The sequence below is a fragment of the Micromys minutus genome (assembly GCF_963924665.1).
Source record: "Micromys minutus genome assembly, chromosome: 5".
Taxonomy (NCBI): Eukaryota; Metazoa; Chordata; class Mammalia; order Rodentia; family Muridae; genus Micromys; species Micromys minutus.
The window spans coordinates 28,860,870-28,873,300 of NC_137974.1; the positions used below are offsets into that span (position 1 = coordinate 28,860,870).

Here is a 12,431-nt window from a genome sequence, read left to right on the forward strand (position 1 = left end):
GTGACATTCTATGGTTGATGCAAATTATTATAGCCGAATAGATGTACTACTGTGCCCATTCATTGCTTTTCCACCAATTACCTAGTAATCAAAAACATGACACATCATTTTAATATAAAATCACATATCCAGGCTGGCAGGATGGCTCAGCACGTGTATTACCTGCAGCCAATTTGACAACCTAAGCGTGATCCTTAGATGCCATATTCTGGAAGTGAAAAAATGAATTCGCACAAGTTTGTTGACTGTCTCGTGAGTTTCACAGCACATGTGCATCCAATAAATAAATAAACAAGTAAATAAATAAATAAATAAAGGAAATAAAACTACAGCCCAATATAGAATTATAAAAATATAGCCTGAAATGAAGTAATTGTTTAGTTATAAGATGAAAGTACTTCTAGTTGTGAAATATACTCCACTAAATAAAAAAAGTATATACTTTAAAAATTTTAAATAAGTATGCATACTTTTTCTAAAATAGAAATTTTCTTGGTTATTGCTTTTGGTAAATAGGAATAACTCTCATCTAATTTTATGTAATTCATTTCCATTTGAAGTATTAGAGACTATGACAGACAAAAATATTCCTCATGCTCAGAGAAAAAGACAAATTGTTCTACAGCCAGTGTAATGGAGAACCATTCAAACTAGTTTAAATGTTTAATAAAAGAATCAAAGACAATTTGCTTTAGTGATTCATCTTGAAAAACCAACCAGTATTTTTAAATCTGGCCAATCAGCAGCCATGTCTACGAAAAATGGAGGCCAACCTCTTCCTGCTTCTGTAACTGGTACAACTCATACAACCCCCTCCCATCCCTGAATGATCAGAAATGTTTGGTTCAGCAAGTTGTGCCTGCGACACACAGCTCTCCCTTGTGGAAGGGAAGGATAAATACAAGTCTGTGGTTTTGTTTGAGACACTGGATGGTTATCTTGTCCTTGGCATAGCTGATCTGTGAAACATTGTGTCTGCTCAATTGTGAGTTGGGAAGAAAACTTCACTGGTAAAGACTCCCTTGCCCAGACCTGCATGTAGCAGGAAGCTGTAGAAAGTTCTAAGGAGGGTGGGTTCAGAACTGAAGGTTTTCTGTCTCTACTCCCTCGAATTCTCAGTTTATAACATGAACGTGTTGTGTTCTTTTCCTTAGTGTGAAATATGCAAACAGCCTTTGGAAAATTTACAGGCAGGAGACAGCATTTGGATTTATAGGCAAACCATACACTGTGAGCCCTGCTACTCTAAGGTGATGGGTAAGTGTCCTCTGAGCAGCAGCTACTCTCATCTAACACTGACAACTACGTAGTATTGCTAAGTATCAAGTATTTCAACACAACCCAATACTTTATTAATTAAAGCTAATGAAGAAGTAAGCAGCAGATAAAACAGTGGTAGTATTCTGTGTAATGATATAAATTCGTCAGTATTTACACTAATTTGTGTATCAGTTAGAAAGCAGTGTAAACAAAAGGAACATTTCTTTTATAAAATTTTCCAGTTTGTGAAACAGAAACATTTTTCTGATTAGAGGGTTATTTAAATTGAATCATTTCTGTGGATGGTGCCTTTTTGTAGTTTCACCTGAAAATACATTTAGATATAGTCATAATTATAACCAATGCCTTTTAATGATACTTTTACCTGAAATAGTTCTTTTTTATGTTAAATAGCATTTAAAAAAACATTACAAGACCAAATGTTACTATAACTTAGACTCTTAATTAGCATCAGTAAGGGAAAGCAAGTTGGTATGCGTATTGCCTCTCTAACTAAGCATGAGAAATGTAAGTGCTGATCTAAAGCACATGCAGAATATGTCTGGAAAATAATATCCTATAAAATGTAATTGATTGTTACAAGAGAGTACATTCAACTTATTTTTAGATTCAGCAGGAGGTAGAACAAGAGAAACAAACTGCCATTGCAGGAACAGCGCAGAGCCTTAGTGTTTAGAGGACCTTCACTCCCGACAGCGTGGGTGTCGTGAATGGAATTACTTGGGATTCCTCCACAGGATCTAAAGCACAGAAGTTAATGACAAACTCATGAGCTTAATGAGCTTCTGGGAGCTACATCTGGAGGAAAAAAAGCAGAATCCCCATTCCATCAGGCTTCAGAATCAATTACAAGAATAAGCCTAATTATATTTGTACTTTGCCATCCTCTCTGCTTTCCCCAGATTATTTCTCACATCCACTTTCCTTGCTGATTTTGCAGTCCTAACCAATCTAATATTCCACCGATTCTGACTGTGCATGGGTTCTTCCAAACTTTCATTCCTGAGAGTCCTTGACATGACACACACACACACACACACACACACACACACACACACACACACACACACCATACACACACACACACACACACACTTCACAAAGACTCACAAATCTGTGTGTCTTCCCCTCTGTCTGTGTGCACTCCACACAACACGTTTTAAAAGCCATATTCAGGAGCTGTGCCTCTAACTTGTTTCTTAGCTATGCACACCCAGTGTGTTCGTATTTGACCGAAGCCAGAGTGAAGAGTTTAGGACCAGAAGGAATGATGGGATGCTTAATCCAGTGCTACCCCCTGGGAGAATGATTGTGTGTGTGTGTGTTTTCATATTGTAGGTTTGTTTTCATATTAATTTTGTGACTAATTTTGTTGTCAATTTTTCAGCAAGATGGATTCAATAATGCTGAACTTCATAGAAATGAAGATGAACACCCTCACTGAGGAACTCAAAGCTGCATTTTAAGAATATATAATCTAGAAACGATTTACATTGAGCGTGATCTAGAAAAGATTTACATTGAGCGTCATCTCTTGTATCAAAAAAACAGTTTTGTTGTTGCACAAATAGTTTAATTACTTTGAAGAAGGTCACATATGTAAAAAGAACCATCTGCTATCTGGCAAGGTTTAGTGATTTAAAAATAAACAAATAAATAAGTAAAACCACATAGTTCTAGTTACCGAAGTCAGTGGCAGTGAGCATTCTCAACCCTGAGCAAGCAGGTCATTCCTGCTCCGAATTTTGCTGCCCATATGGTTTTCATTATAACCAAGTTTCTCTTGCCTACATCCCCTTAATGATTTGTATCAGGGTATTACTGACACCTGACGAATAGGCTGATTGAAGCAAGATATTTTCTACACAATGCACATAGAAATTTTCTTATAAAAATTCTGCTTCAAGATGTCAATGTTCCAAGTTGTCTGGGCCTTAGGAAATCACTGAAAGTGTCCAGACATTCAGTGGCATTATCTGTGGCATTATAGATATCAGACAAAATGATTTTTAAGTCCCCTTTTGCTTTTCCTATCCCCTAAATCTAAAAGAAACTTGAGTTTCTTGTTTAGAAACATGTTGGTATATTTGTTAGCTACATTGGGAAAATAGAAATAATTTCATCTAAGTCTCATCCTTTAGTTTATCCCAGGCATAGATTTTGAGGTCTACTCTTACAACTGAAATAAATAGGTCTATGGGTGATAGGGAAAAATCAGATAGTGTGTAATTTGTTAAATTTTTCTTTGCATGTGTTTCAAAATCTGGGTGATCAAATAATCTGAGAAGCTTTGAATTACAAACATGTTATGTGTATTCGTGTTATAAACAGTTTATGTTTACAGGAGGCTCACAACAATAAAATGAATTGTCAATTTCTGTAATGTTTATGTATCATTCATTAACATTGATTTTTGTCAATTATACTGAACACAAGTTATATTCTGTGCTATGAGAGTTAACTTATTTTTCAACTGCTTAAAATACAACTTTTATGGACTGGAGAGATGGGTCAGTGGTTAGGAGCACTGATTGCTCTTCCAGAGGTCCTGAGTTCAATTCCCAGCAACCATATGATGGCTCACAACCATCTGTAATGAGATCCGATGCCCTCTTCTGGTAAGTCTGAAGATAGCTACATCTTACTCATAAATAAAATAAATCTTTAAAAAATATGTAACTTTGATTTTGAAAGAATTCTTTTGACAGAAAGTTAGAGACTCACTAATTATACAAGAAATCATTATTATTGCTAACATCAAAAAATTGAACATATATAGTGTGTAATGGTCCCATAGCAACTATTTTTTTGGAGGAAGGGTGACTAGAACAGAGACATTCCTGGGACAGAGACTTTCTGGGCACTTGTAAGCGGTTGTGAGCAAACAAACTAGAGAAATTAAATATGACTGCACAGTTAGCAACGTGATAAATTTAAATAATTATTCCCCTGTGTGATCATTTTATGCATCTGTTCTTCTTAGACACTGGTCCACAAAGTGTTAGACACAAAGTGCTTATAAAAATTCAGCAGTGTATAATTGTCCTGTGGGGAGGGAGCCAGAGAAAACAATTAATAATAATTTGATATTCATTAATTCACATTTGATGAGAAGTAGTGGTAATTGAGCCATATGTTTTATTGTTCTTTTATTACATGCTATCAGAGTGGATCAAAAGAAATCATTTTCTTAGAGTCGAAATTGACTGCAGAAAGCAAGGCTTAAATCGCCCTCGTCTGTCTTATAAAACACATTAACATTTCAATGCCTTCGTGGTAATTAAAAATCATCTGAATATCATTTAAAAATATAAAAATCTGAAGAGAACACATTTCTCACTTTTTTGTAGCAGTTTTATGGATACTTTCTTGCACAATAATGTATTAAACCAAGCCAAAAGCTGTTGGAGAAACAAAGTATACACATTATCAGAGAGACAAAGGTTTCTGATTCACTAAGACTACTCCATTATGACTGACGATTTTCTCACTGTCTAAATGACAGACTCCCCTCCCTTTTTTTAACAATTTGGAAGATTTTGCTATTTTTATCATCAATTAATCATAATATGACTGGCACACTGCTTGTGAACTAGATTACCAAGTCACCAATACCAGGTCCTAAATTCTGCTGTAATTTTTTTAAAACTCCCCATGAAAGACATAATAGTTCTACCAAGACAGCTTTCTTTGCGTGTGCATGCTTGATGTGTGTGCAGCTACATATGTGTGTATACGTGTGTACAGTCAGAGAAGGTTGACTTGGGATGTCTTGCTCAAGTGTCTTTCCTCCTCTTCGAGTCATGATCTTTCATTGAACAGGGAGCTCACTGGTTCTTCGTAGCTGTCCAGACACCTTCATCTCAGCTTCCCCAGCTCAGCTCTTCCAGGCGTAAAGCACCATGCTGAGACTTCATAGGAAGTCTTGGGCATCAGACTTGGATTCTCATTCCTGTGTGGACACTACCATCACTCATCCATCCTACCACTAAACACCCAACTGACAAAGCCATGCATTCAAACCCACAACAGCAAAGTAAAAGAAATACCATTGCTTTGGGAACAGAAATGGTTAACAGAGTGTGCACCTTTAAAGGCAGGTCAAGAAAGAAGAATTGATTCAAGAGGGATATATCCTTAGCTGTTTGAGGTCTCTTCTGGCATCCGAGTGACAAAGTGGCCCAGCTCCCACTGCTGGGGACTCACTGATTTGTTTACAGGAAAGTTGCTGGAAACACTAGAAAGTTGTGAGCCATTTGGCGCAACGTCCAGTTCAGCTGGATTCAGAGCTCCCACAGAACAAGCGAATAATCCACATCAACACAAGCTACCAATGAGACTGACTTGTTGCCAACGGAATTATTTTGGTACAATGTAAATATTTGTGCATTTCTAGAGTTTTACCTATTTCATAGGAGTAAGTCCTTTCCTTAGAGGTACCCATAAATATCCTTCTGAAATTGGGGAGGCCACTTTCTCCCTGTCTTGACTCCTTCTTGTTTGACATGCAGATTTAGAACACTGGCTCTCTACTGTCCCAGGAGCTCACGTTTTGCTGAGATTGTGAGTTTGTTTCTCCCACTCACCTCACTTGCATGGCATCTATTTTTGTGACACTCCCATGGCCAACTGGATGTCTGATTTGTACTTAGAATTTTCCTTGAATTACTCAGAATGCAACAGTGGGGCAGCAGTTAGAGCTGTGTGACAGGTTAGCAGGGCCAGCACTTGTGCGGCCCGGCAGGAGGCTGCTAAGTTCAAAACCAGCCTGGGGGACATAGTGAGACCCTTTCTCAAAGGGGGCAAAATAGAGCAGGCATGATCCGTTGGGTCTTCGCCCTGTCACCTGGTATGTGTGGCTTCTGGAAAATGACTCTGGAGTACTAAAGTATACAAGGCAAGGGATAGGCTTACACTTTTCAATGTGTAAAATTGACTCTGGTTTATAATCAATCGTTGTTCATTCATTCAGTTGCTAAACAAATCTGCCCTTTTCCTTGACAGTTTGTGTCATGTGACTTTGTCAAGGAGACGTGAACAAACATCGACTCTCCCAGGCACTAACTCCTAGGGTCAAATCTGGGGCTGCAACAACCTTAACAAGTTAGGATCACCTACATGCCCTCACCTGGTTAGTTGAAGAGAGAAGGAATGGGGATGTGATGTCACTTACGCAATGTGGCTCTACTGCGAAGAGGAACACACAGAGATATCTGCTCTCCCAATCTGTCTTCCCCCAGTCCGTCCTAACGAGGAGCTCAGATAGTGTGAGCACTGTGTGAAAGCTCTTCCCAAAGGGCAAATGATGCTTCTGGTTGGCATCAGGCAGTAGCATTTTTGGAGATTCCAATTTCCTGGGGACCTTTGTTTCCATTGGCTACAACCCCAGGCACAACTAGTCCCACACAACTCAAGTGTGGTGAGCCAAGGGAATTTTAAATACTTTTAGGAGTATGAGCAACTCAGTGGTGGGTGTGTCACTGAGAAGCCCACCCCATGTGGACAATTCATCTCCTGGGGTTCCCTGCAGGACTTGTGGATGCTGGGCTGCCTGGAGAGTCTCTGTCCCTGCCATTGCTTATTGCTGGCCTCACCTTGGAGAGGCCTCTGGTGACTCCTGTAGCTTTCTGACCGTCACCAGCTGTCTCAGTTTGGTTTGAAGGAAACAGCTATGCAGTGGCCTCCCCCCTGAACAAAACAGCACCACAGCCTGACCTCACTGAAGGGAACTTACATTAGACAGGGGTAAAGGAAGTGGAGGAGCACTTTGAAAGAGAGAGAGGAAGAAAGAAATGAAACAAAAACACACAGCAATAAACCCATGCAGGAAATGAAGCATGCTGCCTGCGTGAATGTGGAGGTTTTGGATCCACCTTAATATGTCAAGAGGAGGAGGGGCAACTTCAACTAAGACCTGATTGGCAGTAACCAGAATAGGAAAAAGCTTGGATGATGTGGTATCTTGGGATTGGCAATAAACAGATCACATTCTAGGAGAGTCAAACTTTACTGCTTCTCAACACCATGAGACAGAAATTCAAATGCTCAGAGTCAGGGGAGTCAAAGATCCTGAAGTTACTGTTAGTCCCTATACAAAACAATATTTGGATATGACTCCAACCAGCTTTCTGTTTGCTGCTAAGTGCACTAAACTAAGGATGAAGTTTCTGGCTAGGCAGAGGAGCTCACAAGGCAAGTGTGATCTGTCCAGAGGAGCCCACAGCAGGTGTGAGTGGCTGCTATGTGATTGGCCAGTGTGGCACAAAATGTCTAAGATATTAAACAGAAAAGTAGCATTATTTCTAATTAAGGAAAGATGGGCTTGAAATTTATCAGCACCCCTTGTCCCTTTCTTTTGTGGCAATGTGAAATCAAATCTTGTAAAAGAAACATCTAGAATTTGCTATACCTCCTTTGACAATCACAATTTATTTTTCCCCCAAGAGAAATGGGAAAAATCTGTAATGTCAGGGTTTGTCTCGCCCTCACTGATTAAAGATTCCCCATTGTAAAGTACCAGAGCCAATGCATCCAGTGCAACTTTTGGTGCAATTCCACAGTGGAAGGATTGCCAGGAACCTGGAATTACTGAGCATAGAAAAATGGGGTTGAAGAAGTAGGCAAGACACAGATCATGGTGCCTTGTAGTAAATTCTTGAAATATACACTAAGTACAGGTTATATAATTTACAGTTGGACATTGGTTTGCCTAAGATTTGGTCAGCACAACAAACCCAAATGGAACTACACTTGCTGAATGCCCATGCTGCTGAGCTGAAACTGAAGTATTCAACTGATTTACAATAAAAACAGGCAAGGCAACATGCTATCATGGTCTTTTTGGCATTATCGGATGCAAAGAATCTAATTTTGAAACAGCATGACTCATTTTGGTCTTTGCTTTTGCCCTCTGAGTCCTTTCTGCTTTCAAAGCTAACCCCTATTCGATAGGATGAGGCATGGGCAGTAACTATAGTCACAAATAATATTAATACAAGTCTTTAAATGTGTTGTAATGTTTGCTTTGATGTTACATTTATACCTTTACAGCTTGTGCCATTGAAATGTTAATTGCATTTATGAACAGATTTCTACCATGTGGAGACAAGTATTCCAACTCTCTCCTGTTCACACACTTTATACACATCTAGACACTGACTCATTGACCTAGATGTGAAAAGGGCGAACTGGGAAACTGGTACAAGAGCCTGGCATGGTGGTGCCACCTTTAATCCCAGCACTCCGTAGGCAGAGGCAGATGGATCTCTGAGTTCAAAACCAGACTAGCCTATAAGGAGAGTCCAGGGCGGACAGGGCTCTGTAACACAGAGAAGCCCTAACTCGAAAACCAGGCAAAACCAACAACAACAACAAAAACCTGAACTCTTTTAAGCTTGGTGAAGTTTTAGATAGAATACCAAGAACCATTATTTACAGAACAAAAAAAAAAAAAAAAAAAGAATAACCTGGAAACAAAATAATAAACGTCTGCTCTGTGTTGAAAACCTGTTAAGAGAATGAATAAAAGGTAAGCCACAGACAGTGAGAAAATATTTTCAAAACACTCGCTGTTCAAAAACTCGTCCCCAATGTGCTCAAGTAATTCTTAAAACACAATAAAATGAGAAACTTCTCCATTAGAGATGGACAAAGGATTCATACAGACTTTTCACAGAAGATACATAAATGGCAAAGGGCCAGTGACGGGGGTGTGGCCAGCTTTGTTGTTAGGGAAGTGTGAGTCAAGCATGGAGAGCCGCCACCACACCTGCCACACACACACACACACACACACCACACACACACACACACACACACACACACACACACACACACGAGGCTCAAGCATACAAGCTGTCACCATCCCATCAACATGGTGCACTTGCCGTAACTAAGGAACCTGTGAGGAACTCCTGTCTGAGAGGTTTTGGATCTCCTTGTATCTTCTTTCTGTCAGAAAAGCTTCGCCACAGACCCTGTCACCTTTCCTCATTGCACCTCCTTTAGCTCTTGCTTGGGCTCAGATGGTTTTCATGACCATGTTACTCAGAGTGTTCTTGTCATGTGGTTGTGGGTACTGAGTGGGAATACGAGACCATCATACTGAGAATGAGTAATACTATATCAACTTCAATTCTCTGGTGAAGGTAGCTTTTGTTAGGTCCCTTCTCTTAACAAATACTTCTTATTTTCCTCTTTTCCTACAAAACTCTATTTTATTTTTTATTTTTATAGTTTATCACATTTCCATCCATGTGTAAGAGTACATTATGTACATGTATGTACATGTGCATGTGCCATGGTGCACACGTGGAGGTCCGAAGACAACCTGAAGGACTTTGTTTTCTTCTCACACCATGTAGGACTGGCCTTATATACTCTGTGTACGGCATCGACTGTGTGCACTCCATTTATTTGAGGATATCTCTATTCTGTGGCCCTGTAAGATGTTTCAGGATCATGCAACAGTTTACCACAATTCAAGAGACAGAAATAGACCTTACCCCTTTACACGTTTATTTACTGTGTCTTTAGATTTCCAGCCTATAGTTTATATTTCCTCACTCTCTACTGTATAATCAGTTTGCCAAGACTGTCTTCTATGATTTTGTTTGAAGTTATCTGACTTCAGGCATCAGTTTTTATATAAATGATGGCTTTACGAAGTGTCTATAACAAAGAACACTAAGTTCACTACGTCAAACGGGGTTTTTTTTGTTGTTAATTTTTGTTTTGTTCTTATTGGTTCTCACCGTAAAAATCAACGTTGACTTGGCAGAGCAACTGTCCAGAGAATATTGTTGCTCCACCAGGTTCTCATGCTCCGTGATCAGATTTGGTTCAGCAGCTTCACACCAGCCCGAGACAGGGAAAGAGAAAGGAAACCTTACCTCCTGGTTCACAGCAAGCGGTCACTCAATGTTGACCGCACCTAACTAACTACAAGGGAGACTGTGAACACGGTTCTGATGCATTCTCCTGTCGCTGTGGACAGATAACACCTCAACCAAGTCAACGTACAAAACACAACATCTAACTGGGGTCTTGCTAACTGTCTCAGAGGGTTAGTCTATAAACATCTCGGAGGGGAGCGCAGCTGCAGGCAAGAAGGCCTGGCGCTGAGCAGTATCCAAGAGCTCACATCTAGCCTGTAAGTTGTAAGTAGACACACACACACACACACACACACACACACACACACACACGGTGGGGAGAGACAGAAAGAGACAGAGAGACAGAGACAGAGACAGACACACATAGACAGACACAGAGACAAACATGTGGAGAGATTGGGAGACAGAGAAATGGGGGAGACAAAGAGAGGCTCAGACAGTGAGAGACTTACAGAGGGAGGGAGACAGAAAGAGAGAGAAAGAAAGAAAGAGGGGGGAGACATAGGGAGAGGATGAGAGGGGAAAGGAGAGAGAGACTTGTACTGGTATGTTGTGCCTTTGAAACCTCACAGTGACACACTTCCTCAAACAAGGCCACACCTTCCTAAACACCTTCCGCCAGCAGACATCCAAATAGATTAGTCTATGCCATTTTCATTTAAAACACCACAAATGTGATTCTGTCAGACACAGATACCTGTAAGACAGTGTCATGGGCTTGTTCTGTGACAACTGTCCAGTGGCTACTACCTCCTAGTCTGACCATCGCCCTATAGACAAGATACTGTGGCTAGAGTTCCCCAAGTCACTTAAAGCACATCTTTCTTAGTCGTAAAGGAAATGTTTAAGATACATGTGGTTGTTAATGATTTTCACCTGATGCCTCCCATTTTTAGCAGAGAGATTTGGGGGGGGGACTCTCCACCCATAATGAATACCACGACAGGCCCTGTTTCTCACTGGTAAAGCTGAGATCGGCACTCAGCATATTAACGTCTCCTTTGCTATAAATGGCGTTTTGAAATGATTATAAAAACCTAAAAATTACCTCACTAGAACAGAATAGTGTAGTAGATTAAACCGTTCACGCCATTTTTAAAATGTGGATACTTCGGTGTCTTAACTTTTAGAGGTCTAGTGACACACCGCCGACTCCCACTTAACGTGCAGTTGTCATTCATCTAGCTGAGATGATTTTGTCATTTATTTGTAAAAAAAAAAAAAAGTTCTAATGTATCTTGCATTTGTGTAGATTTCTTCTTTCTGAGCTGCTTTTTGTAGCCTGCAGGTTTCAGTACTGAGCTAGTTAAATTTAGAGTCATTTCAAGCCTACTTACTATGAAATGCTTTATAGCATCCAGCCCTGGAACTGAAGTTAATATGGACAATATACATCCCAGGCCTCCAAACCACTGTTTATGATTGATTACTGTTAGCTCTACATTGTTAGATTTGCTCTAGTAAACATGACTTAAGTTTCTTACATTTTTTTCTCTAATATTTCCTCTGGAAGTACAGCTTATTTTTTGGTGTGCAATTTTATGGAGCCCAGAGTAACTTTGATCTCTGATTCTCTTGCCTCAGGCCTTCAGATAGCTGTTTTTACAGACCTTCACCCGTTGCATCCAACTGTTCTAAGGATAGCTCCCCTTTTCACTTGTAACTTCCTTCCTTACATTGTCTGTAAGACACAGTCCATCTTGCATCTTGGCGAAGTCGGTTGGTCTTTAACGCCATCTTCACTTTGAATAGATCCACACTGGTTTGGATTGCTTAGATCCATCATTTACTTCCGACTGCACTACAACTTGGAGCGATCCCGCAAACTGGAGGAGAAAATGTAGCCTACCTGACACACCCTTTCACTTCTAAATAAGAACGTGGCACGGCATGCCTCAGACGTCAGAACGCTGAACTCTGGAGTGCGTTGGCCTGTGGAGGAGTCTGTCTGTGCTCTCTGTGTCCCCTCCAGTGTGCTTGTTTCCATAGTGGTCTGGGTGCTCACCATTCATCCTGAGGTAATGTGCAGCCCAATCATGCAGGCAGGCTTCCTTTATATAAGTGGTTGCTCATGTACAGTAGAGCGGACGCTGTTCCCTGAAACCATCTCCAGAGTGCTTGATCTCTGTGCTCTTTACTGACCCAGGGCATTGCTGTTTTACAGGAGGTTCAGTCCTTTATCATCAAGGCAGGAACATGGCAGCATCCAGGCAGGCACGGTGTAGGTGTAGGCAGAGCTGAGAGTTCTACATCTTT

General features: G+C 40.3%; 1 protein-coding gene across 1 annotated transcript in view; it reads left to right on the forward strand.

Annotated features, from left to right (window-relative positions):
• The window catches only part of SCEL (sciellin), a gene marked incomplete at both ends in the record, with an annotated part of 91,623 nt that extends 79,604 nt beyond the window's left edge, over positions 1-12,019 (forward strand). Inside the window, 2 exons of the mRNA XM_080917162.1 lie at positions 1,155-1,257; positions 11,928-12,019. Coding sequence (XP_080773288.1) covers positions 1,155-1,257; positions 11,928-12,019 — 195 coding nt within the window. The remainder of the gene's footprint in view (positions 1-1,154; positions 1,258-11,927) is intronic.
• Between the last annotated feature and the right edge of the window lie 412 nt (positions 12,020-12,431).